At 39.0% G+C, this 27,991-nt stretch overlaps 2 protein-coding genes across 7 annotated transcripts in view; one reads left to right on the top strand and one right to left on the bottom strand.

Moving 5' to 3' along the window:
- Positions 1-20,196, bottom strand: part of PBLD (phenazine biosynthesis like protein domain containing) — an 80,154-nt gene extending 59,958 nt beyond the window's left edge. Inside the window, exon 1 of one of the 2 annotated variants that reach the window (XM_079135818.1) lies at positions 18,128-20,196. The gene's annotated coding sequence lies outside the window, so the exon portion shown is untranslated. The remainder of the gene's footprint in view (positions 1-18,127) is intronic. The other variant, XM_079135819.1, reaches the window with a different exon arrangement.
- Positions 17,306-27,089, top strand: HNRNPH3 (heterogeneous nuclear ribonucleoprotein H3). 5 transcript variants are annotated; one of them, XM_079135814.1, is made up of 10 exons: positions 17,306-17,612; positions 22,592-22,726; positions 23,240-23,378; positions 23,898-24,082; positions 24,527-24,613; positions 24,812-24,927; positions 25,960-26,095; positions 26,389-26,484; positions 26,571-26,663; positions 26,789-27,089. In XM_079135814.1, exons 2-10 carry the CDS (start codon positions 22,615-22,617, stop codon positions 26,863-26,865), a joined length of 1,041 nt encoding a protein of 346 aa, XP_078991940.1. In that variant the 5' UTR covers positions 17,306-17,612; positions 22,592-22,614; the 3' UTR covers positions 26,866-27,089. The 5 variants fall into 5 exon arrangements, with proteins under 5 accessions (XP_078991940.1, XP_078991939.1, XP_078991938.1 ...); XM_079135813.1 differs by having other exon boundaries at positions 17,473-17,631; positions 23,898-24,010; XM_079135812.1 differs by having other exon boundaries at positions 17,473-17,631; positions 23,898-24,037.
- Positions 27,090-27,991: the final 902 nt, after the last annotated feature.

Genomic DNA, 27,991 nt, shown 5'->3' with positions numbered 1-27,991 from the left:
CATTTGTTGATTGAGTTATTTGTATTCTTAGTGTAGAGTTTTTTGAGTTCTTTATATATTCTGGAAATTAGTGCTCTATCTGAAGTATGAGAGGCAAAGATATTCTCCCACTCTGTAGGCTCTCTCTTCGCATTGCTGATAGTTTCCTTTGCTGAGAGAAAGCTATTTAGTTTGAATCTATCCCAGTTATTGATTCTTGCTTTTATTTCTTGTGTTATGGGAGTCCTGTTAAGGAAGTCTGATCCTAAGCCAACAAGGTGAAGATTTGGACCTACTTTTTCTTCTATAAGATGCAGGGTCTCTGGTCTGATTTCAAGGTCCTTGATCCATTGTGAGTTGAGTTTTGTGCAGGGTGAGAGAGAGGGGTTTAGTTTCATTCTGTTGCATATGGATTTCCAGTTTTCCCAGCACCACTTGTTGAAGAGGCTATCTTTTCTCCATTGCATATTTTTGGCACCTTTGTCTAGTATTAGAAAATTGTATTTATTTGGGTTTGTGTCTGTGTCCTCTATTCTGTATCATTGATCTACCTGTCTATTTTGGTGCCAATACCATGCCGTTTTTGTTACTATTGCTTTGTAGTATAGTTGAAGTTCTGGTATTGCGATACCCCCTGTTTCATTCTTCTTGCTAAGGATTGTTTTCGCTATTCTGGGTTTCTTATTCTTCCAGATGAATTTCATGATTGCTTGCTCTATTTCTGTAAGGTACATCATTGGGATTTTAATTGGAATTGCATTGACTCTGTATAGCACTTTTGGTAGTATGGCCATTTTGACAATATTAATTCTGCCTATCCAAGAACATGGGAGATCTTTCCATCTTCTAAGGTCTTCCTTAATTTCTTTCTTCAGTGTTTTGTAGTTTTCATTGTAGAGATCTTTTACCTCTTTGGTTACATTGATGCCCAAGTATTTTATTTTTTTTTGAGGCTATTGCAAATGGAGTTGTTTTCCTCATTTCCCTTTCAGCTGTTTCATTGCTTGCGTATAAAAATGCTGTAGATTTATGCGTGTTGATTTTATAGCCTGCTATTTTGCTGAATTCATTGATGAGGTCTAGAAGTTTTCTGGAGGAGTTTTTTGGATTCTCTAAATATAGAATCATGTCATCCGCAAATAGTGACAGCTTAAGTTCCTCTTTTCCTATTTGTATCCCTTTAATTTCTTTAGTCTGCCTAATTGCTCTGGCTAGAGTTTCAAGGACAATGTTGAATAGAAGTGGTAAAAGAGGACATCCCTGTCTTGTTCCCGTTTTTAAAGGGAATGGTTTCAGTTTTTCTCCATTAAGAATGATGTTGGCCATGGGCTTAGCATAAATAGCCTTTACAATGTACAGGTATGTTTCTACTATCCCTATTGTTTCTAGTGTTTTGAGCATGAAGGGGGGTTGTATATTGTCAAATGCTTTTTCCGCATCAGTTGAAATAACCATATGATTCTTATCCTTAAGTCTATTGACATGATGGATTACGTTTATTGATTTACGGATGTTAGACCATCCTTGCATTCCAGGAATGAACCCCACTTGATCGTGGTGCACAATTTTCTTAATATGTTTTTGGATACGGTTTGCCAATATTTTGTTAAGGATCTTAGCATCTATATTCATCAAGGATATTGGTCTAAAATTTTCTTTCATTGATGTGTCTTTTCCTGGTTTGGGTATGAGGGTGATATTAGCTTCATAGAATGAGTTTGGTAGGGTACCCTCCTTTTCTATTTCCTGGAATACTTTGAGAAGTATTGGAATGAGTTCTTCTTTGAAGGTCTTGTAGAACTCGGCTGAGAATCCATCTGGTCCTGGGCTTTTCTTGGATGGTAGATTTTTAATGGCTTCTTCTATTTCATTGCTTGATATTCATCTGTTTAAATCCTGTATGTCCTCCTGGTTCAGTTTAGGAGGAGCATATGTCTCTAGAAATTTGTCAATGTCTTCGGTACTTTCTATTTTGTTGGAATACAGATTTTCAAGTAGCTTCTCATTATGTTCTGTATCTCAGTGGTGTCTGTTGTGATATTTTCTTTTGCATCATGTATTTTAGTAATTTGAGTCTTCTCTCTCCTTCTCTTTGTTAGTGTGGCTAAGGGTTTATCTATTTTGTTTACTTTCTCAAAGAACCAACTTTTTGTTATGTCAATTTTTTGAATAGTTTCTTTTGTTTCAATTTCATTGATTTCAGCTCTGATTTTAATGATTTCCTGTCTTTTACTACTTTTGCTGTTATTCTGTTCTTCTTTTTCTAGGGCTTTGAACTGTAATGTTAGGTCATTTAATTGTTGACTTTTCATTCTTTTCTGGAATGCGCTCCATGCAATGAATTTTCCTCTTAGTACCGCTTTCATAGTGTCCCAGAGATTTTGATATGTTGTATCATCACTCTCATTGACCTCTAAGAATTTTTTAATCTCCTCCCTGATGTTTTTTGTTATCCATGTTTCATTCAATAGCATATTATTTAGTCTCCAAGTGTTGGAGTAATTTCCTTTTTTTACTTTGTCATTGATTTCTACCCTCAGTCCATTATGATCTGATAGAACACAAGGCAGTATCTCTATTTTTTTGCATTTCCTAAGGGCTGCTTTGTGGCATAACATATGGTCTATTTTTGAGAAGGTTCCATGTGCTGCTGAGAAGAAAATGTATCTGCTCGTTGATGGATGGAATATTCTATATAAGTCTATTAAGTCTAGGTTACTGATTGTGTTATTGAGTTCTAAGGTTACTTTGGTTGGATTTTGTTTGGAAGATCTATCTAGTGGTGACAGCAGTGCGTTAAAGTCACCCAGAATTATTGTGTTGTGGTCTATGTGATTCTTGAAATTGAGAAGGATTTGTTTGATGTACAGGGATGTACCATTGTTTGGGGCATAAATATTTACTATCGTTATGTCTTCCTGATTTATGGTTCCCTTAAGCAGTATGAAATGTCCTTTTTTATCCCTTTTGACTAACTTTGGCTAAAGTCCACTTTATCTGATATAAGGATGGAAACCCCCGCTTTTTTACTGGGTCCATGTGCGTGGTAGGTTTTTTCCCATCCTTTCACTTTTAGTCTGTGGATGTCTTTTTCTATGAGATGAGTCTCTTGCAGGCAGCCTATTGTTGGGTCTTTCTTTTTAATCCATTCTGCCAGTCTATGTCTTTTGATTGATGAGTTTAGGCCATTAACGTTCAGGGTTATTATTGAGAAATGATTTGTATTCCCAGTCATTTGGCTTATTTTGGGTTTTTAAGTTGGCTTGGTTTCTCCTTTGAGCAGTTTTTCTCTAAGGTAGTTCCTCCCTTTGCTGGCCTACATTGTTGTTTTTCATTTCCTCCTCATGGAATATTTTGTTGAGAACATTCTGTAGCACAGGCTTTCTATTTGTAAATTCTTTTAACTTTTGTTTATCATGGAAGGATTTTATTTCATCTTCAAATCTGAAGGTTAGTTTTGCTGGGTATAGGTTTCTTGGTTGGCAACCATGTTCTTTCAGAGCTTGAAATATGTTGGTCCAGGCCCTTCTAGCTTTTAGAGTCTGGGTTGAGAAGTCTGCTGCTATCTGTATTGGTCTCCCCCTATATGTAATCTGATGCTTTTCTCTCGTGGTCTTCAAAATCTTATCTTTATTTTGAAGTTAGGCATTTTCATTATAATGTGCCTTGGTGTGGATCTGTTGCGATTCTGTGCATTTGGTGTTCTGTAAGCCTCTTGTATTTGATTTTCCATTTCATTCTTCAGGTTTGGGAAATTTTCTGATATTATTTCATTGAATAGGTTGTTCATTCCTTTGGTTTGTATCTCTGTGCCTTCCTCAATCCCAATAATTCTTAAATTTGGTCTTTTCATGATGTCCGATAGTTCTTGGAGATTCTGTTCATGATTTCTTACCATCTTCTCTGTTTGGGCAACTTTATTTTCAAGATTAAATATTTTGTCTTCATTGTCTGAGGTTCTGTCTTCCAAGTGGTCTAGTCTGTTGGTGATGCTTTCCATTGAGTTTTTTATTTGGTTTATTGTCTCCTTCATTTCAAGGATTTCCATTTGTTTTTTTTGTTTGTTTGTTTGTTTGTTTTTGTTTTTGTTTTTTGAGAATCTCTATCTCTTTTTTGAAATGATCTTTTGCTTCCTGCAGGTGCTCTTTCAGCTTATTGGTATTATCATTCATTGCCTGCATTTGCTCTCTTGTCTCATCCTTTGCTTCGCGAATCATCTTAATCATGTATAATCTGAAGTCCTTTTCTGACATTTCTTCTAGCATACTGTCATTGGATTCTATTAGTATAGAATCTAAATTTGTTTGGATCATTTTCTTCCCTTGTTTTTTCATGTTGTTCATGTATCTTCCCCTCTAGCGCTGCAGATCTGGGGTATTGCATATTTCCCCCTATACGCTTATAGTGGCCCTATAGATTTCCAAAACCCTTTCTTTAAGGGGAGATCAATATTAGCAGTGCCCAAACCAGACACTATGCAATCCTAGACCAAATAGCCCCTATGGGGACAATAACATCATGTAAATAAGGGAGAAAGTGACTCTGAGGGAACAGGTAAACAGAAGGAAAAGAAAGCAAGAAACGTAAAGAAATAAAAACATAAGTATTTTTTTAAAAAAGGAGAAAAAAGAAAATCTACTGTATAATAGTCATATGCTAATGAAACCTCCCAGTGTTCAGTAGCCTGATATATGAGAGGTACCTGACAATGAGCTTCAAGCCTCCAGCAGGCGTCTCGGGATGGGATTTGCCCCACCCAAATATCGGAGCTACGGCTTCCAGGATTATCCAAGATGGCTGCTCTGGCTTCGAAATGTGTTGGCAAATGGGGAGCTGCAGCTCAGGGGTGGACGTGGTCAGCTGGAGGTCCTGGAGACAGGATGCAGTTGGTCTGACAGTGGTCCTGGAGGTCGGGTGTGTTTGGTGTGGTTGTGGGATCCAGGAGGCCGGGTGCAATCAGTTGGTCTGGGTTCCCGGTGATAGGGCACAGTCAGTTGGTCTGGGGGTCCTGGTGGCAGGGAGCAGTCAGTTGATGTGAGGGTCCCAGAGGCAGGGAGTGATCAGTTGGGCTGAGGGATCCTGGAGACGGGACTCAGTCAGTCTGGCCAGGGGTCCTACAGGGCCTGGCTGTTGTCTCAAAATGGCTAATACTTTTTAATTATTTTCAAACATTACAGGAAGAATGTTAGGTTCTTTCTTCCTTTTGAGTTTCTATTTGTTTACTTAATATCATAATTATTAAAATTGGATAAGTTCTTTCGGTTTCCATAGTCCCACCATGAACATGTAACAGGGTCCACTTCACCTTTTGAATATAGCTCTGAGGCTTATTTTTAAATAGGATTTGTTTTCCTTTTCCTCTTCTCCCTCTACCCCTCCCTAACCTGGCGGTGGGGAACAAGATTACATGGAGTTATCTGCCAGAGGATATAGGAAGTGAATATCTCCCAAACTAACAAGTGAATGTTAACACACCCTAAGGGCACCCTGGGACCCCCTGTCAGGGAACACCTGTAATGTTGCCTTTGAAGAACTCCTTTAAAATCCCCTTGTCCCTTCTGATGGGGAGAATCACACTCTGGAACAGGAGTCTCCTGTGCTTCTCCTTTGGTAGCAAAGTAATAAAACTTCTTTTTCCTTTTTCTCAAACCCGTGGTGTCCTCCTTATTGAATTGGCATCGTGGACAAGGACCAAACTTTTGGTTACAAATTTGACACCCCAGGTGGGACCTGAGAGCAGTGCCCCCGACCCTGCTCCAGCTTTTTTGGGCAGGCCTGGCACTCCAAGCAACCACACATCCATGCTGAGAATGTAAAGTGAACTTTTTGAAAGTTGACTACTGGAAAGTGAGGAGAACTTCGAGTGTGCCTCAGGTCAAACCAAAAGAGCTATTCCTATAAGTAAAGGGAGGGACTGAGGAACTCCCAGCAGTTGCCAAAGTCCCCTTTGCTTTGGGGAACTCCTGCCTTCCTTCCCAGCACTGTAAAGACTGCTCCATCTTGATCTACTTTGAGAAAAAGGAAACGCAATGCAGTAAAGTCACCACAACTTAGCCATTTGGTAAGCTCCCCGGGTGTGCACACCGAGACCCTTGATTCTACACATCTGCTTCCCCTTTTGTGGGAATATCTGGTCCCTTTTTGTGGGGACATCTGTGGCACCACTGGTGTGGAAGTCACAGTTAAACCAGAGTTGGGAACTTGGGGGAATTTCCCCATCTGGTCTGTATGTTTTAAAGGTTCCTGTCTGTTGACCATGGTTTGGGGATCCTCTCTGTCTTTTTTTGCATTTGTTTTTGGCCCCTTAAGACATGGGCAATACTGTGTTTGTTGATCCTATAAATTGTTTCTTGGGAAAGATCTTGGCTAAATAGGTCACCTTTACAGGTACAAACCTAAGAAAAAAATGATGCTTTACTGTAACAATCTGGTCTTTGAATGGTTTTCTGAATTATCGTATGATCTTGCAATTAGGAGTTGGTCTGTCAGAGAAAACAAAAAGGGAAAGATTCTGTATGTACAGGAATGTATGCAATTACATAATGAGTCTTAACAGACAACAGACAAAAACTAAGTTGGATCCAAAAATGTACTCCCTCTAATGTTCGAGCATAACAGGACAGCAAAGGAAGATTTAAAAAAAAAAAATTTTTTTTTTTCAACGCAGTGCTGACAGTCTGAGTATTACTTCTCAGACTGGCCCCAGGCAGCTGCAAATCTTCCTGCTGTGGGTCAGGGACACGAGTCCTCAGATAAAGGAGAGAAAAGAAAATCCCAGGAAAGTCACCTGGTCTATAGAGAAAAGGGTAAAGAGAACCTGGCTTCTACCCTGCTTTCCAGTCACTCTTTGTCCATGGGAACAAAACTGGAGTTTGAGAATGAGGCTCAGTTCGCTGCTTCTTCAGATAAATAAAATCTATGTGGGCTATAGGCCTTACTGATTTTCTTTCTGGGTTCTTGTCTCATGGGTTCAAAGAATGAAATCCACAGATTGTCAAGTGCAGTGATGAAGGATGGGAGAGCAGTTACTGAGATCAGAGGGTCTCTGATGCCCTCATGGCTGTGGTATGCCCAGTTCCTGAAAATGTTTCTGTGCAAGGGCACAGGATGCCTAGCTACTGTAGCAATGCCCTGCAATGAGGATGCTCTGTGCAAGAACCCTATCAGTTCTAACTTTGCTCTCAGGCACACAGCTCCTGGGAAGAAAGGAATTCTTATGCTAGACAACCACAATGTTTCACCAGCTCCAATTCTCCAGTTCCTGCCCACCTTATGGTAACTTTAAACAATAGACTTTCTTGAGAGTTACACAAAGCTCCTAACATTGCACTTTGCAACAATGAATTGCAACCACGGAAAAGCTACATAGGATGTCCTAGTTTCTGTAACTTTCCTGAATACAAAGAATAATGGTTGCATAGTCTTTAACCTGATAAGGAGACATATATAAATGAAGATTACTGGTGTAACTCTTTCGACCTGCATCTCCATCAGAGGGTAGGCTCCACCTGATCCCAGCCTAATCTTCAAGATCTGTGTCTGTGAATCTTTATTTTCCAATCCCCCTTTGCCCCTCACCGGACCCGAGAGTTTGATCACACTGGTCACAACAACAGATGGTGGCAGAGGACAAAAATAAAAGAAATAAAATTAGTTTTGGGGGGGAAGGGAAAAAATAACAGAATGAATCAAACAACATTACTGTATGTAAATTTATGATTACACAAATGGTATGCCTTTACACCATGTACAAACAGAGAAACAACATGTATCCCATTTGTTTACAATAAAAAAAAAAATTAGTTTTGAATGAAAGGAAAAAAGGTGGAACTCCCTGTGATGTGAGGGGGAAACTGGTGGAAAGCTTTTCCACTTAAGTATACTAGTTCAGGGACTTAGACTGAATAAAAGCATTGATCAGAGTCCATGCTGAACAGACATTAAAAGTGTTGGGGATAATTGTTGGAATCTATGCTGTACAGATGTTGGGAAGGTACCAAGGCTGTTGGTTTGGCCCATGACTTTCTATTTGGCTGTGTACTTTTAGTCCTTAAGTCTGAATTTTTTGTAACCTCCATTTGAGTCCACCCCCATTTTAATTCTCCTGCCTCTGGGACAAAGGAGTGGACTGGAATGATTTAACCTCATAGGGGTGCCTTTGCATTTGGGGGGGGAAAAAAAAACATATCTGGAGCCTATTACACTCATTGTCTGATGATTAACTAGCCTATCTTAATGAGGATGGAAGATGAAAGCTGCCAATCACAAGGAATGGAGCAATGGGTCCCAGTATTATTAAATTATAATCTGGGGACAAAATAGTCTCCCTTTTTTTAAGACCTGTCCTAGGGCTGGGGATATAGCTCAGCTGGCCAAGTGCTTGCCTTGTAAGCACAAGGCCCTGGGTTCAATGCCCAGCACTGCCCAAAAAAAAAAAAAAAAAAAAAAAAGACCTAATGTATAAAGGCCTCCCTGAGTCTTCATGAATTCAAGCACCTGTGTCTTGCCCCTCTCTTCATTTAACTAAGTGCCCTAGATAAATAAATATATAAAGAGAGAGTCTCTGGGTACAATGGACAGTGGGGAACTCAAAGTTGATGGCATTATGATGATGATAAGGGAGACTGGTCAAAGAACAATAACCTGTGTTCCAACCCCTTGAATGCAAACTGGAAGAAAAAAGATTTAAGGCACAGTTTTTAAAAAATATGCCAGACTGTCTGATCCCTCTTGTTGTGTAAATTAAATGTACAGATAACATACTCACCCAAAAAGTAACAACTTCATTTGCAAGTGCCTTCCAGGAAAAGCAAACAGAATCTGCTCTGCTGGAGCTCTACTAGAAGTGAGTAAGGCCTTTTTAGGCCAAAGGGATCCTGAGAAAGGTGATCAATGTTATCTTAACCAAGATTGCTTTAGGAGGAAATAACTTGCCCCAGGAAAAATAATAATAATAATAACCTCTTAAGAAAGAGACATTCATTCTCTTCTGGACAGTTGTTTGTGTTGTACAATGACTCTGCTTTGCCAGATATCCTACTCTGTCTCTTCCATCTAATAAAAAAACTCACACTGATGAGTACCAATTTGTGAAAGACTTGAAAGTTATAAAATAATAAAATGTGATGTCCATTTTTTTTTTTTAGGATTTTTCTTTGTCAGAGAAACAGATGACTTAAGATTTTGACCAGGCTTGACTTTCATGGGTTGTTAGCACAAAAAGACCAGGCAGGATGCAAAAACCTCACACATCATCTCAGCTTTTTATTCAAAGGGATGAAATGGTGCCCCTGGACCCACTCTCCTGGTGGAAAATGAGCCACTGAACAAAGAAAGGGACTGGGTTTATATAGGATATTCTGAGGGCTGGTCTAGTGAACATATTTCAGTTTTGTTTAGACAGTCAGCAATGTGGGCACTTTCAGTCAAGGTCTGAGGACAGTGCCTATAAAGGATGTTGCTTTGGGGGAGATAACACCTTCTAGAGACTATTTTCTTTTGAGGATGAAAAAACAGAACCTCTTTGCCTGCAACCTGCATCTGGAAAACATTCATCTTGGGAGATGAAAGCTTCGATGCATGGTCTTCATTTTTACTCCCTTTTCTTTTTCTCAGGCCTCATTATTTTGGGAATTTCTTATTCTCCATATCCATTATGAATGACCTAAATATACGTGACTAGAGATATGTATACATCTGAAACTAAATATGTTTGTCTGAGCCTGATCTAAATTTCTGTAAAAGTTTATAAAATGAAAATTCATACTGGTTTAAGCAATAAGTGTTATCTTTTATACATTTCATCTGGCATAAAAGGGTAACACTGCCATTTAAAAAACTGACTTATGTCTGTCTGCTTTGACTTAGTCTAATTCTGATCATTAACACTGTTCTCCGTATAAGAGATTTAAGGCCATCCTTGATTTTTGCTAGTACTGCTAAACTCTGCAAGCCTGTAAATATCTGTGGGTTCTGAATTTTTACTGTGAAAATTAAGCCTAGTTAATATAAGGACATCTGTGTAATGGTGACACTGTTAGTTTTTTGTATATTAAGTATACTCCTGTTCTTCTAGTATGCAAATTTTAAAATACAAAACTTGGAAGAGCACTTTTCCAAGCTGGTGCTCTCCAAACAAAAGTTGTCTAAAATGGTAATTTTAAATCTTATAGAAATACTACATTCAACTGGAAATTTATATCATCTAATGTCCTGTAACTAGACCTGTTTTCGATAAGATGTATGTAAATTTTATGTTACTTTTTACACTGGCATTAAAGAGATTAAAGTGTACTTTTAAAAGATATTGAGAGCCTGATCTTTTTAAAGGTGAATATTGTAAAACATGAAAACATTTTACCACTTTCCCACAAAAAAGGGCTAAAAGCTCTTAGCTTTTCTTTGATTCGCGTTAAAGATGTAATGTTGGCTACTCTCTTAGTTGCAGTGACTGGAGCCCCACCAACTGACAAAAGATGGGCAAGAGAAAAAAGACTATTGCATATACATACAGGAGGTTTACAGACAGTGAAGCCCAGAGCTCACAATAATTGTTTTATTTGGCAAATACAAAAAATTAAGAAATTTAAAAATAAAGGGAGGAGATCCAAGATGGCGGTCTAGAGGGAGGCTGCATTCCTTGTCGCTCCGCAACGCCGGATTCAAGCAGAGGATATCTGTTTCTCGATTGCTCACTGTCAGGCGTTTGTCATCCGCCATTTGCCTGCCTCTCGCCTGTCCATCGCCTGCCTTGCCCCTATCCATCACCCAACGCTCGAGTTCCACCTCCCGATCGTCCAACAGCTGCCAGCAGATTGAACGCAGACTCCCAGTGGAGAACCAGCTGCCTGCTGCTGCCTGGAAGTTCACTGTTACAGTACCTGCAGTTTTGATTACACGTGGCTGCCGCCATTTTGAGACAACAGCCAGGCCCTGTAGGACCCTTGGCCAGACTGACTGAGTCCCGTCTCCAGGATCCCTCAGCCCAACTGATCACTCCCTGCCTCTGGGGCCCTCACATCAACTGACCGCTCCCTGCCGCCAGGACCCCCAGACCAACTGACTGTGCCCTATCACCGGGAACCCAGACTAACTGATTGCACCGGGCCTCCTGGATCCCACAACCACACCAAACACACCCGACCTCCAGGACCACTGCTGGACCAACTGCATCCTGTCTCCAGGACCTCCAGCTGACCACGTTCACCCCTGAGCTGCAGCTCCCCATTTGCCAACACATTTGGAAGCCAGAGCAGCCATCTTAGATAATCCTGGAAGCCATAGCTCCAATCTTGGGGTGGGGCAAATCCCATCTTGCGATGCCTGCTGGAGGCTTGAAGCCCATTGTCAGGTACCTCTCATACATCAGGAGGTTTCATTAGTATACGACTGTTATACAGTAGATTTTCTTTTTTCTCCTTTTTAAAAAAAAAATTAAGTTTTTATTTCTTTACATTTCTTGCTTTCTTTTCCTTCTGTTTACCTGTTTCCTCAGAGTCACTTTCTCCCTTATTTACATGATGTTATTGTCCCCATAGGGGCTATTTGTTTCCCAACTTCTAATCTAAAAACTTGAGTTAATTTGAGATAATAGACCATCCTCTACAGAGGACAGACAGGATATAAAGCTAACTTCCAGTACTAATATGGATCCCAATTAAATAGAAGGGGTAAATAACTGTATATAGATATCTGAACTATAGATATTGAAGTTATAAACTGTTACTTCCTCTTTAAGACTGGTGAAACTGGCTTGCTGGGTGTTTAAAACCAAAAACTTGGAGATCAAAATCAAGGAAGTAAAGGGCCAAAGAAAAAGCAGCCAATATTTCGTCCTTGCCCGCTAAGGTTAGCCAGCACACAGAGAATGACGGGACCCTCTAAGGGCTCTGAAACTCCGGTGAGTCACCTGATCTGCCATCAGGAGGATCAAGAGGACCCTACAGAACAGAAAGCCACCTGGTGATGCACATTCTGCAAAGAGAAGGGTCACTGGAGACAGAAATGTCCCTGATGCTTCCAAAAAGAAGCCATGTCTGGTCATCAGGACCCTGACCTGACCCATCCTGGCACATGGCACAACTGGTAGAAGAGAGGTAAAGGAGCCAGGAGGCTTCACACATGTCCCCAAGAGTGATTTCTGAGGAATCTCAATTGATTCTTAAGAATAGATAGGAACAAGGTCAGTTTTGACGAGTTTGGTCTTAAACGCCTGGCAGGAAAGCATAGCCTGAGCAGTTCTATATGGACAACTAAAAGGAAAAACAGTGGGCTTTTTAAATATAACTTAAGATATACACTTGTAAGGAAAGATAGTGGACTAAGACAGACATCATCACCCTATGTACATGTATGATTACACAAATGGTTGCAAATCTACATTGTGTAAAACCATAGAAGTGAAGAGTTGTACTCCATTTGTGTACAACAAACCAAAATGCAGTCTATAAAAATTACTGGACTGGGGAGATAGCTCAGTTGGTAGAGTGCTTGCCTTGCATACACAAGGCCCTGGGTTCAATCCTCAGCACCACATATAAGTAAAGAAAATAAAGGTCCATTCACAACTAAAAAGCGTTTGAAAAAAAGATGAAAAAAATAAAGGTATTGTGTCCACCTACAACTTAAAATATTTTTAATTTTTTTTAATTTAAAAAATTAATTTAAAAAATAAACTGTAATTAATCCTTGTCTTGAGACACAATGTTGAATCATGCCAAAGGATAGCAGTGCTTTCCAAAGACAATAAATAGATACAGCAAGGTCTGGGGACACATGCCTATAATCTCAGTGATTTGGGAGGCTGAGGCAGAAGCATGGCAAATTTGAGGTCAGCCTCAGCAACTTAGCAAGGACCTAGAGACTTAGTGAAAACCTGTCTCAAAATTAAAAATTTTTAAAAGGCTGGTTATTTGGTAAATGATAAAGTGCCCCTGGGTTCAATCCCCAGTGCAAAAAAAATTAAAAAATGAAAAATAAAGACATTAGATATATGTGATATAAATCAAAGAATAAATGGTTCACCAAGACCTAGGACTTAGTAAATCAGATTTAATGCATAAAAGACATTAAATAAATATCTTTGCAGGGTGCAGTGGCACACACCTGTAATCCAAATTATCGGGGAGGCTGAAGCAAGAGGATCACAAGTTTGAGATGAGCCTTACATTCTTTGAAAGACCCTGTCTCAAAATAAAAAATAAAAAAAGGGCTGGGGATGTGGCTCAGTGGGAGAGTCCCCGTGTTCAATCCTTAGTACAAAACAACAACAAAAACTGTATTGAATACCTTAATTATACATCGTCCTAATAAGTTTGTGTGGGTTTTATGTGATTTTTGGAAAATTTGTTTTTCACGTAGGTGAAATTATCATAATTCAGTTTTTATGGACACTTTACTATACCACTGGTAGTATATGGACAATTATTGTAAACCAATTTTTAACTAAGACTTTTCCCCCCAGAAGAGTATAATCTCTTTCAATTTCTCTTTCTTTTTCACTTGGGTTCTGCATGGAATTTTCCTCTCTGCTTCATTCTGACATTGTAAAACATGATCACGTGTTCCGTGTCTTGTTTTCCTCTCAGAGGTGTGGGTACTTATATTTCCTTCTCCTTTTTCATCTTTTCTTTCATTGTGGCCTCTAACAGATCCTCTCCAGAGTCCCTCTGATTTCTATGTTAATAGGAAAGTGCTGAAAGACTGAAAGGAAGACAGAGAGAGAGAGAGAGAGAGAGAGAGAGACCCTAAGCAGCTGGGAGCCCTTAGGTCTAACCATCTCTATGGAAACAGTTCCTCAGAGATCGATCTGGAAAAATTCTATAGGGATCACCAGAGCAGCAGTAAGCCAGTCTCCCCAAGTCTTACAGGATTCAACTTGCAAATGGAACTAGTTGACATTTTTTTTTCTTTGAGAAAAATAGTAAAACAAGAAGCCTAATAAGATTTACATTTATCCCTATTTAAGGTATTTTTAGCTCAAAACTTCCTACTTGCTGTAATAATTAAAAATGCAAAAAGAATATATGCACCAATTCCAAGCCCTTCTTACTCTTAACACTAGCAGAGTACCCAACGCAAAGAAAACATAGCCAAAATACCCCAAAGGAAACATCACCATTTGGTGGTGAAAAGTCATTCATGTCACTAGAGTAATTTTAGGATTGTCACCCATGGCCACAAAAAGTATGTGGAAAAATGCCAAATTCAATCAAGCAGTAAATAGATTGTTTGGATTCAGGCCAGGGGTGAACAGGATTACAGAATTCCACCTACCAAATCAGGATGAAAGACTAAAAGGATAAAGTAGGGATGTAACTTGAACCAAGGGACAAACTCAATCTGAAGTGTAGGAGCTTGATAGCAGTTATTTTTTAAAAGAAGGAACATACTTCAGGCCTGTTGTTCATTCCCCAGTCACAAATAAATAAATAAATAAAAAATTGGTGGGAGATCCCAATACAGCAAAAAATAAAAATTAAAAAGGAGTACTTCACAGTGTCATTGATACCAGGACAACCAAGTTTTAGACCTGTTTAAAAGTCTCCAACCAATAAACTAGTAACTACAGATCTCCTGAGATGGTAAAGCTAGTGTTCTTTAGGGTTAGTAACTTCGATTTGCCTAAAATGATGTCTGCTCCATTAGTGCACAGATGAATTATTTGTAACCACAAATAGTTGAAGATCCTGGTCCTTGGAGTAAAACCTTTTTGGTTCCAATCTTAGTTTGGTCATTCAGCAGTGTAACTTCAGGCAACTATTTTCACTTCTCTGGGGACCAAGAACCTCATCAGCAGAATGACAATAATAATTTTCAGGGCTGTAAAGACAATGAATTGTGTATTACCATATCCTCGTTTTCTTTTTTGGGGGGTGGGGAGGATTGAACCCAGGGGCATTCTACCACTGAGCTATATCCCCAGCCCTATTTTGTATTTTATTTAGAGACAGGGTCTCACTGAGTTGCTTAGCACTTCCCTTTTGCTGAGGCTGGCTTTGAACTCCTTCTATTCCTGCCTCAGCCTCCGAATCCGCTGGTATTACAGGTCTGCTTGCGTCATCGCCACCAAGTCCCAGTTGTTTCACTTCTGTAAGCATGATCACTCTATCCCTTCCCCCTTCTTCTGAGGAGTATTTGAGAAGGTGGACTAAATGGCTGTAGGTGGAGCAAGCCTGTAATCCCAGAATGAGCAGGAGGCTCAGGAGTTCAAAGCCAGCCACAGCAATCTAGCAGCCCTAATCAATTCAGGAAGACTTTAGTCTCTAAAAGGAATTTTTTTTTTTTTTTTTTTTTTTTTTTTTTTGCGGTGCTGGGGATCGAACCCAGGGCCTTGTGCATGCAAGGCAAGCACTCTACCGACTGAGTTACCGTCCCAGCCCTCAAAAGAATTTTTAAAAAGGTGGTGAGGCTCCCCCCCCCCCATGGGGCTCAGTGGTTAAGTGCCCATGGGTTTAATTACCATAACCAAATAATAATTATTATTATAATTATAATGATGATGATGATGATGGCAGTAGGGCACCATGGACCTGGGCAATTCCAACTGCTCCGCATTAGTCTTAAGTAGGTTTGAAGATCAACTGAAACCATGAAATAGAAGGTAACTGGCTTTGTCTCCATATTATACATTAAAGATCTAATAGGGAAAAAAATCCGTTCATCCCATACTTCCCACCCCCAACAAGCTTCTCAAAGTCTGTAGCACAAGGTCCAAATTTTGGGGCTGGACTTTCAAGGTTGATTACAACGTAGGTTCATACACATTTTCAACCCATTCTACAGAAAGATGGGTGTAGTCAAATTCATCTCCTCTCCCTCATGCTACATGTACATATGAAAGAATGGACATTTTTTTAAGCTGTTTTATCTCAACTCCCTAAGGTCTCCCTCGCAGTGACGGGAACAAAGCCCTTAAAGCTGTTCCAGGAATCAGCCCTAAACAGGGAGTAAAAGAGTAAATTGAGCCAGATAGCCAGATAGTGCTCAAACAGTAGGATTACCAGAAACTATTGACCAGAATCTATGCCCTGTTGTAAAACATTGTGAAACATGTTGTATGTTATCAGCAAACCCAGACCCCCTTTGAAATTTCCCGGCAGCTTTGTTCCCCTTTTCCCTTTCATATGCGACCCCTCCGGATGTGGGGTTTCTGCCTTTATAAACCTACAAGATTTTCTGCTAGGGACTCCACTCCTGGACTCCTGCGTGAGTCACCAGTCGGTTCCCAGGGCCGCTGGAATAAACACCTCTTGCGGTTTGCATCAAGTGATGCCTCCTGCGGTTGATTGGGGTTGCCGATCCATGGGACAGAGTTGGGGTTTCCTTTTTGGGGGCCTTACACATACACACTTTTGCACTTGCTTTTATCTCTTTACAGGAGTGCCTTTGACTTTTCCCATAGAATTTCAGCTTACATTTGTTTTGAAACTGTAAAAAATAAAAAGGTCATAATGTGTCATTGAGAGCCTAGGTGGCATGATAGCACAATAAAAAGTATTTATTAGCTTTGAGAACAATTTTCAAGAATGGAAAGCTCTATTTAGAAAACAACTCGAAATTTCCTAAAAATCAAAGGGAGATCAGTAGAGGAAAGGGGTCAAGGAGTGTGAGAAAGGGAGGGAGGGAGGGAGGAGGGGAGAAATGCTGGGGAGTGGTATTGGCCAAATTATGTTGTTACATTGCGTTCATGTACGAATATGTAACAACAAATCCAACAATATATGCAACCATAATGCACCAAGTTAAAAAAAATATGCGTGGAAGCACCGAAGTCACAGCCATGAGCCAATGATTGGTCAATCAGGTTTTAATGATGAGAAAAGGGAAGCGTAGTAAGTAGTAAATCAATCAGAAGCCCGGGGCCTCCACAGTACGCCCGGTGGAGGCCCGCTAGGGGGCGGCTGGCAACTCCAGGGTGGTAGGTGGGGAAAGAGAAACCCGAGCCCGACAGCCGAAATCTGGCCTGGTTGACACTTTGTATCTTGGCAGCCGCAACACTATTTTCTTTTAACCGCAGAATGCAAACATGGTGGATAAGGAAAGCTCTCCCAGGGTTTGGTGGGTGAACCACGTGGCACCCTTTCCTCGCTGGGTAAAGGGATTAATTCCCGATGGATCCTCTTGAGTATAGGAACTTTTCCAATCCGCGACACTACGGCTCCTTCAAGACACACTGCAAGGGCTGCTTCTGCCATTTCCCATCCTATCTGAGAGCAAAAGGGTGGACTCTCAGAGTTGGATGGTTATAGGGTAAACAAGAAAGGCGGAGAATGCCGCAACTCTTTCTTTAACTGGAACAACCTCAACTTCAGCTTTTCTCTTGCCCGGCCGCAGCTGGTCAGCCCATCAGTACGCAAGCGCATTTCGGGCCGCCGGCGCCAAGGCGGAACCACCTGGTCTCGCGAGAGCAGGGCGGCCCGTCTTCGTAGCCCTCGCTCCACCCCCTCTTCCTCGCTCGCTCTCTCCCATCCCCCCCAGCCAGTCGCCGTGCTGCGCAGCTTCCTTAGCGGTTGCCACCGCCGAAGACGGTTTGAAAAACCGTTGTGCGGAGCGCTGCAAGAGACGAACGACTTCTCCCTCCACACAACCGAACCCCGCGTGCACAGGAGTCGGCGTTACTATCGCCCGACAGGGTATCTGAAGTAAAAGGGGGTAGGTTGGGCTGGTGGTGTCGAGAGCGGAGTCGGGAGAAGGACGAAAGAGAGACCGGGAGGGGGTGGGGTGGGGAAGTGTGGAGGTCGCCGCTCCGAGGTGGCCCGGTGCGCTTCCTGGGCGATCTCCCACTTCAAGGAGGGCGGCCTACCGAGGGGAGGACTTGCTCAAGTGGAATTCGGTGGACGACGCCGAGGCCCGAAGTGGGGGCTTTCTGCATTTTCCCCCTTCTCTGCTGGCTGGGCCTCCGCCATTTTGGGTACGGTGGCGCGGACATCTAGGCTTCCCGCCCTTCCCTGTTCTTTCTACTTTTTTGTTCCCCAGCTTCCGAAAACTGATTTAGAAGGCGTGGGTACGAGGTGGTCTAGCTCCCTGGAAGGGATGAGGGTGGGCAGTGAAGCGAGCAGGGTAAGGCCGGGCATTTGGGTGCGGGGAGGATCAGGGCTGCCCGGCGCGCTCCCGATGGAAATGGCGCCGAATGGGCCTGGCCTCCTACCGCGGCCTCCTTCCTCCGCAGTCTCGGCAGGGTTACCTGGGCTGGCGGGACTGCGAGTGACTTCTGACGCAGATTCCCAAGATGAGAGAGGCTGGAGCTGGGGGAGGAAAGCCAATGGCGACGAAGGCGCTCAACTCCCAAATCCAGGACAAAGGAGGCGGACGGCCTCCTTTGTAATTCCGCCGCCCGGTGGCGAAGGTTTTTAAGCCAGGCTTGGCTGCGGGACGGGAGGGGGAAGTACTCTCCCTAGTTCTCTGGTCTCTAGGGCCGCTAGATAAACGAAAGTCTCCCGGGAGGAATAAAGGACGCTTAGCCGGCCCTTATATTCCAGGTTTGGAACTTCGAAAAGAGTACGTACTCATTTTCCAAAGGATATTTTTTTTGAACACCTAAATGTTTATGAAGACTTTGAATAATTTTGTAAGCAGAAAAGTGGGTGATTATCAAACAGGAATGTGAACGGGCATTTTTTTTTTTTTTTAATAAGTCATGTGGGCCCGGTGAACTACATGGTATCGCTTTTTAAACTCATGGGTGGGGGTGGCTGGTTTAGCAACGGTTTTGTGTAGTTTGTCACAAACGGGTTAGAATTTGTTTTTAAGGAAGAGCTCTACTTTTGGGAAACACCTGTTAAAAACGCAACCATTGATTGGCAAAAATGTATGTATGCATCTATAGAGAATTGATTTGCTTTTAATATTAAGTCTACAAGAGTTGTTTTTTTTGTGCAGAGAATTTTTTTCTTGGCATTAAGGCTGTAGGAGTCAAATACTTAATAGAGTTAAAGTTTATTTTCTTTTGGTAGCTAAGCATATTTTTTCTTTAGTGCTGGAGTATGGTGATATTTTGAACTAGTAAATAAGCCTATTAGACAAAGTGTAAGCTTAGTCACGTGGTGGAGTGGGGTGGTTTTATTGTTTTTATTTCATGGTTGGTTTTGGTTCTGTATCAGTTGGAACTGTAGCAGTTATTTTCATTGATGACAGTACAGAAAGGAAAGACAAGGACTGAAGAGTTTCCAGGAATGCATATAAAACTAAATGTCTGTTAACTACTTTTCCGACTTTAAAAACAAAAACCCTGCCTGTTGTTGATATTCAAAGAAAGATTATAGAAATCTTACCTTGAAGTGGTAGATTTTTAATGGACTGAAAAAACAGCTTAGACTTTGATATAAGGCGCATGATGTAACAGCTTTCCTTATTGGATTAGACTACAGACTTATTTTTCTGCCCTCTTTTTCGTCTGCATCATCATCTGGAAATCTATTCATTTGCATTTTCTAAGTAACAATGTTATCTTGACCTTGTTTTGATAAATAAGTGACTGAATGGGCAGTGGTTACAAGTTTATCAATGCATCAAATCCTTACATATACTTCAGAAGATAGAATGTGCCCTCCATATTATGAGATTTTCAGTGTTTGGTTATGCTTAACACCTTTGGGATATAATTCACATACCATCAGCTCCCCTTTGAAGTGTACATTTCAGTGGGTTTTAGTGTATTAGCAGTTGCCAGACTATCACTATAATCTCAATTTAGAACATTCTCTGTCATTCAAAAAAAGACACATACCCATTAGCAGCCGTTCCATATATTGGCACCTGCCCTCCTTTCAAGCCTCTGGACGGTCATATAAATGGAATACAAAATATGATCTTTTGTGACTGGGTTCTTTTGCTTAGTTTAGGAAAGTATATTTAAATTTAAAATCTTTATATAAAACCGAATAAAATTAACCTATTTTAACTGGCATTTTTAATTGGATTGTCCAGACTAGCCTAGAACTCCTGGGCTCAAGCCATCCACCTGCCTCAGCCTCCCAAGTAGCTGGAACTATAAGCACTGTGGCATACCTGGCTAACACTTAGAATTAATTCACAAAGCAGAGTATAGTGATTAGCCATGGCATTACAAAGAAAGGTTGAGGTGGATTATTTGAATCACTAATAAACTCTAGTTTCTGACAGCATTATTAAGGTGTTAGAGCAGATTGATTGCCTTTTGTATGCTTTAGAATTTTTTCTTGTTTGTAAGTAGAGTTCTAGACTTGAGTTTTGAAAGGATATTAGTGAGGCTATCTTTGTGTATACTCATCCTATAAAATAGTTCATGTTCCAAATCTGGTTAACTTTTTGCCGCATTTAAAAATTATGTTAACAATTTAGTATTTAAGTAAATACTTCATCTCTTGGTTTCATATGAATCATCTTTGTAAATTCTGATCCAGAAATCAAAGCTAGTTTGTTTGCTAGTATTTTCTTGTGAAATGCTAGGGTTTACAGTAAAGATAAGTGAAACTTCACCTTTCTCTGTTTCTGAAATACAAATCTTTGTGTTGAATGTTCTTACATTGAAAAGAAGGTGTGCCAAGACCTGAAAAACACCACACTAAGATCTTTCCATGCTAAATTAGATTGATTTGACAGAGTTCTTAAAATTTTTTATAAGGAAATATTTGATGTTAGATCCTATTTTTCCCCTTCTTGGATCTTAAACTTTTTTTTTTTTTTTTTTTTTTTTTTTGATCTTAAACTTTTATTTCTTATGTTGGTGCTGCTTATTTTTGTTTCTGAATATTGAAGGACCCTGTGCATGGTAGGCAAGCATTCTACCACTGAGCTATACCCCCAACTCAGATTTATTTATTTAAGAAAATCATGGAGAGCTTCTCATCTGATTTTTTTTTTTTTTTTTTTTTTTTTTTTTTTTCCCCTCAAACTGATAACAGGGTTACTCAGGGATAGTATTAAACTTTAAAAAGCCTTTGTTAACCTTTGGAGAAGATGTGTTTTAACAGTTTCTATTTATTTTCAAGACAATAGTTTCCATCCTTTCAGGTTTTCTTTGTGGTATATCTAATTGGTTTACAGAGCTCTTAAAATCCACAAACAGTTGCCACCAGTGAATTCTTGCTAGGAAACAGACCAAGCACTTTACATAATTCTAACAGTTGTAGGAACTGCTGCTATATTTCACAGTTGAAAAGACTCGGAAATTTAAGTAGTTTAAGTAACCAATCAATAGCAGTGTCCAGATTCAAACCCAACATTTCTTTTCTTTTTACAAGTTCATCTCAGTTATTTATGTGCATAAGAATTAGTTGTAATGTCAGTTCTGAAAATGTGTGATCTATTTTTCGTTCTCTTGAGTCTAGAGTGGCACTAGGCCTTTATCTTTTTAAAAACAAAATGGGCTGGGGGGATAGTTCAGTGGGATTCTGGGTTCAGTCCCTACCACTTAAAAAGAGAACTGATGAAGATTTATATGTAGAGATTAATAATTACTTTTGGAGGATTTCTGCATTCACTTATTTTTGTTGTGATACTGGGAAGAAATTTTACCCTTTGTAGATGCACTGATAGTTGCACCGATAATTAGATCATGAGATTAAACTTTAGTGAATGCTGTTGATGTAAAATACAATCTTCAAGCATAAAGGAATCAAGTGAACAAATTGTTTTGTTTACAGGGGAGGAGGTGGTGAGGGAAATATTCAGGTGAGTAGGATTCCTACAGCTGCATAGTGAAATTTGTAAGGTCTGGTAAGTTTCTGCAGCTGAAGGACTTCTGCATTAACCTTGAAAATGTTCTGGAATCTTTAAAAGAAGGATGTTTGCCTCGGGAAGGGAACTGGACACTGGATACTTGTTCATTTTGGAGGGGTAGGGGAATTTCTCACTGTGCTTTTTTCTATACTTCCTGAATGTGACTATATTAAAGATTCATGTTTAAATCTTAATTGATTAAAAAGTTAAAGGAGTGAGTATGCTGGTATTATGCTATCTTTAGTGACTTCCCAAATAGGTAGCTTCAAAAACACTGGTACTGTGTAGACACATTTACTTTTGAGTAGCTTTTATATCACTTAAAACTCAATTGAATTGTTACTTAAATACTCTTATAAGCTTTCCCCCTTAAACAGTTTGATGTGTTCAAAATTAGTAGTTCATCCGAAAAGCTTGCGCTAGTATCGTTTTTTCCAACATAAAGTACTTACTGCATTTTACTCAGACCTTACTATGAAAGGGTAGTGCTACTATATACAATATCCAAATCAAGTTTTAAAAGAAATTTTGTTTGGGCGAATAATAAAATCTGAAAAAGTGAAAATGTGATAAAGAACAGGCTAGAATTGACGTTAAGATGACACAATCAAGAAAGTTTGAAGATTGTGGTAGTAGAATTATTCAGGGTGTTTTTGTTTTTCCCTTTAGGCAGTGTGTAATACTTGGTTGTTTCTAAGAAGTTCCTTCAGAACTTTTAGGTTGGAGGGGTCAGGTTTCATTGCCTATACTCTACCCCACAATAGAAAGTGTTGTGGCATTGTCATAGGAGTCACTTTAAAGTTTTATGTTACGTTTCCTGTTTTGTGATACCTCTGAGAGGGTGTTTCTTCAGTACCACTTGACAAGAGTATATTTTGATTGACTGCTTTATGTGCTTGTTTATTTTTTATAGCATTTAAATCAAACGGTATTGAGATGGATTGGGTTATGAAACATAATGGTCCAAATGACGCTAGTGATGGGACAGTACGACTACGTGGACTGCCATTTGGTTGCAGCAAAGAGGAAATAGTTCAGTTCTTTCAAGGTACCTCTAGTATTAGTCAAAGTTTAGTAGTATTTTAATTTTATATTTTTATTATGTTACTCAGTTTTTAATTTGTAAAACATTTGATTTTGGAACTATTTAAAGTTTGTGATAATTATGGTATATAGTAAAATATGAAATGTGCTCCAGTTAATATTCAATACAGAATGTATAGAATATGTAAAAACTAATTGATGTGCAGTGCAGTTAATTGAGAATAATTTTTGTGTGATGAAAGAACCATGAATTAGCATATGGAGCATAAATTTTGTACCTTTTTCATGTAATATAGGTGGGGTTTTAGTGTATAATTTAAAAAGACAGTGGTCACAAAATTTATTTATTCCGATATTTGAAAAAATATTCCATTTGTATTATGGGGTGATGGGAAACTAAGCTTTTTTTGTTTTGTTTTGTTTTGTTTAGACTTGTTTTAAATATTTGATTCAGATGGGAATGTTTCAGCCTTTAACACTGTTCCCCTTGATGGGGTTATTTGTCCTTGGGTTAAAGGGTTGGAAATCGTGCCAAATGGGATAACATTGACGATGGACTACCAGGGGAGAAGCACAGGGGAGGCCTTCGTGCAGTTTGCTTCAAAGGAGATAGCAGAAAATGCTCTGGGGAAACACAAGGAAAGAATAGGGCACAGGTGGGGATGGAGAGTTTGGGATGGTGTTAAATTTTTATTTTTGGGGGTTGTGGGTCACTATTGCTTAAATGGGGGGGTAACCATAACATTTTCTGGGGTAGTTTTAAAAGAATTGATAATTACCTAAATTTAACTTGGAAACTACAGATTTGGGTGGGGAATTATGCTAATAGTTTAAATTAAAATTAGATTGTTTCCATTTCTCTGTAGGATGTTGTTGATGAATGCTTTTGTATAATCACCTATTTTCCTTAAACAACTATCATGTACTAAAGGAAACAAACTAAAAATATATTCATATTTTATGAATTGCTTTCAAATGACTCATTTGTCTATGTAAAACTTAAATATTTAATTATTTAAGTTTGTAGGTGTAAAAACTGTTAACTTATGGTGTATTTAGGCAATTTAAATTGGGTTATGTATCTAGATATAGAAAACTTGCTGCATTTTGCCCAGTATCTAATTTACTCTAATGCATTTATGCTGAAACCTGTATCTTAAAACATTTTTAAATAGGTATATTGAGATCTTCAGAAGTAGCAGGAGTGAAATCAAAGGATTTTATGACCCACCAAGAAGATTGCTGGGACAGCGACCGGGACCATATGATAGACCAATAGGAGGAAGAGGTGGTTATTATGGAGCTGGGCGTGGAAGTATGTATGACAGAATGCGACGAGGAGGTGATGGATATGATGGTGGTATGTGTATCTAATGAACAAAGGTTCTGTTGTCATTTTCTTAATATTCCTGACACTTTGTCAAGAAATATAGAAATGGCGGTAATTTCAGTACCTACTGGGTTTTAAAACCTGTTCATGAAAGTACATATTCCCATGGCCAGCTCTGGGATTTGATTGGTGCACATATTAGCGCCTAGAAAACTTACATAGAAGTTAAAATGAAAATAATTGGTATGTTTCTTCTTGGTACAAGGATGAAATTTAATTTATGTGTTTTGGTGTTTATCCTTTTGAGGTTTTAAGTTTTCTCCTGTTAACTGCTTTTTTCATATGCACTAAGTTCCAAATGCAGGCTCATAACAGTCCAGAAGTTAAACAGACTGCTTACTACAAAATGTATTTATAAACTAGATAAGTTTATCTCAGAATGATATTCATGTAATTTTTCCTTAAATTACACAGGCTATGGAGGTTTTGATGACTATGGTGGCTATAATAATTATGGCTATGGAAATGATGGCTTTGATGACAGAATGAGAGATGGAAGAGGTAAAATAATATTTTCATTTGGAAGTAAAATTTTCAGGATTTGTAAGCTTTTTGTGGTAACAAATAACTCTTACAAAAAGTTAACTCAGGCATATTTCAGTGCTTTTCTTTATGGGCTTTATACTTTGTATAGTAATGCATCTGCTTTTCTACATATATCCATAATGGTTTAAAATGTTGACAAAATTATTTTCCTAGGTATGGGAGGTCATGGCTATGGTGGAGCTGGTGATGCAAGTTCCGGTTTCCATGGTGGTCATTTTGTACATATGAGAGGGTTGCCTTTTCGTGCAACTGAAAATGATATTGCTAATGTGAGTAATTTTAGTGATGACTGATGGTTTTATAATTGGTATCTCAATTTGAAGTATTCTTTTTTCCTTCATCGTTTTCTTTATGTTAATGTCAAGATCAGTGCTGGGGATGGAACGCAGCAGTATACTGTTAATGAATTATCATAAGGCCCTGGGTTTGGTCCATAGCATCTATCCTGTCTTTAGTGGCTGATAGGAACTGTCCATCTTTTGCTGACTTAAGTGGGTTTCAAGTCCAGTTAATAATGAAAGACTGATCAGTAGAGAGTGGTGAGTAGATGATTCCTTGTATTGTGTCACATTTTGAAAGAGGGAATATGTAATGTTTTAATGCCTTGGTTTAGTTTAGCTTTCTAGGGTAGAAAAATCCTGCTGCTGTTACTGATTTGAAACTTACTGGTTTCAGATTGGTTAGGGGAAAAATAACAAACTTCGACCCATGGGCCAAATCTAGTCACTTCCACCCATTCATTTTCCCATAGAGTAGTTACTATTACAGACCTAATGGTCTTCAAAGCCCAAAATACTTGATCTGTTTAGTGAAGCAAAAGTTTGCTTGGCCTTAAGTGCCAAGTTCCTTTAAAGATAAGTTTATTACTAGTATAAACTTTGGGATTAGAACTCAACAACCTATTTTAGGAGCTATTCATGTGTTGTTGGCGGGTTTATCAAACCCATTGTTCTGAATCATGGTGTATGCTGTTTTCTTTGTACATATTTTCTAGGTCTCACATGAACTATTATATTTCAGCAATTTTGAAATTGGGGTGGGCAGGGTTTGGAGTTTTCTGTTGTTTTTATTCGGTGGTGCTGGGATTAAACCCAGGGCCTCACATATACTTAGGTAAGCACGCTACCACTAGCTGCCATCCATAGCCCTTAAAATAATTTCTTGAGAGTCAAGGGAGTAGTTGACTTAACTTAATTCTACTCTCAATAGTACCATGTGAGATTTAAAAAACAAAAAACAAAAAACCTGTTTGGGCTTTGGTCTTAATTACATATATTAAATAAGTGTTTTCTTTTACTTAGTTCTTCTCACCACTAAATCCAATACGAGTTCATATTGACATTGGAGCTGATGGCAGAGCAACGGGAGAAGCGGATGTAGAGTTTGTGACACATGAAGATGCAGTAGCTGCCATGTCTAAAGATAAAAATAACATGCGTAAGTTGTGTCCTTGTCATGCTATTTGGTTGCCTAGATGTATACTTGTTGATTAAAAAAAAATTTCTCATTTATTGAAATAGGAGGTGTTGGGATCTGCAGATAGCTCTTGACACAGTCACTGGTACCTAAAACCATTCAGTCTGTAATAAAGCTTATACTTTAATGGCTTCCTTAGCCTTTTTATCTAAGCATTGATACATACTTTAATGTTAGCTAATTGACCTTCTAAAGCTTTTATTGACAAATTTGATCCATCATTCCTCATATTACTCTTACTTTTTTTCTTAAAGAACATCGATACATTGAACTCTTCTTGAATTCTACTCCTGGAGGTGGCTCTGGAATGGGAGGTTCTGGAATGGGAGGCTACGGCAGAGATGGAATGGGTATGTGAAGTTTTAAAGATAAGCACTGTTGGCTACTTGACAATTGATCTCAAACTTACTTTTTTTCCCTTTTTCTTTTTGTAAAGATAATCAGGGAGGCTATGGATCTGTTGGAAGAATGGGAATGGGGAACAATTATAGTGGAGGATATGGTACTCCTGATGGCTTGGGTGGTTATGGTAAGTATTTCTACTTGGTTTGTGTTAGTCCCTATTTGAAGTGCCCATAAAAGTGCAGATATTCATTTTAATATCTGATGCACAGATATCTCCTGATAAATGATTCTTAATGTCTTTCTCTTAAGGCCGTGGTGGTGGAGGCAGTGGAGGTTACTATGGGCAAGGTGGCATGAGTGGAGGTGGATGGCGTGGGATGTACTGAAAACATAATCGCCAACATACAAGTCCTAACAACAGCATCTGGTCTACTAGACTTTCTTACAGATTTAATTTCTTTTGTATTTTAAGAACTTTATAATGACTGAAGGAATGTGTTTTCAAAATATTATTTGGTAAAGCAACAGATTGTGATGGGAAAATCTGTTTTCTGTAGGTTTTATTTGTTGCATACTTTGACTTAAAAATAAATTTTTATATTCAAACCACTGATGTTGATACTTTTTATATATACTAGTTACTCCTAAAGATGTGCTGCCTTCATAAGATTTGGGTTGATGTATTTTACTGGTAGCGCTACAAAAAGTAGTGTAGTGTAGTGAATAGATAATAATGGTTCACTTTGGCATAAACTGCAAGTCTTTATAAGCAGACATCTGAAATAAGAGCTTGAATAATTAGTGTCACTTTTTTCTTTACTTTCTCCTGGATAGCATTGTAAATATAAAGCCTAAAGAAGAGTTTAGGTGGCTTCAGGAGGATAAATTCAGCTAATTCTATATTATTCTTTTTCAGATGTCATTTATCAGGCATAGCTCTGAAATGTTGATGATCTAAGAGGTATCTGGATTTCTGAATATTCATAATTGTGTTACCTAGGGATGGGAGTGTTGGAACTTTGAATTCTAGCCCTAGATTTTAGGATACAATTCCCTCAGCACTTGACTGAAGTACCAAAAATGTTTCCAAAAAGGTGAGAGTCATAAATTATTTCAGGATGTTTAGAGTAGGTAGGGTTCTCAACAACAAGAGAATTCAGTGTAAGTACATAGGCATTTACTGTGAATTATAATTCTCACAGATGTATTTTCAGTTTCTTATCCAATAGAGCATATGGGTTTTACATAACTGTATAAATGACTACATTTAAAAAATGTAAGACACAAATCCATGTCAGTCAATTAAAACAGTCCTACAGTTGGATTTTGTATCTGATGTCAGCTTGGAATTTTAGTTAAAAATATGTAGCAAGGAAAAGGTGCTTTTTAATTTCATCACTTTGATCAATATGGCTTTTTTTTTTTTTTTCCTCCAAATTGGCTTAATGGATCAAAATGAAACCTGTCAATGTGAATTCAGTTACTGAACTTGTTTTTGCTAGAAATGTTATT

The sequence above is a fragment of the Sciurus vulgaris genome (assembly GCF_902686455.1).
Source record: "Sciurus vulgaris genome assembly, chromosome: 4".
Classification (NCBI taxonomy): Eukaryota; Metazoa; Chordata; class Mammalia; order Rodentia; family Sciuridae; genus Sciurus; species Sciurus vulgaris.
Note: the sequence above shows the minus strand (reverse complement) of the source record. Positions and strands in the feature narration are given on the sequence as shown.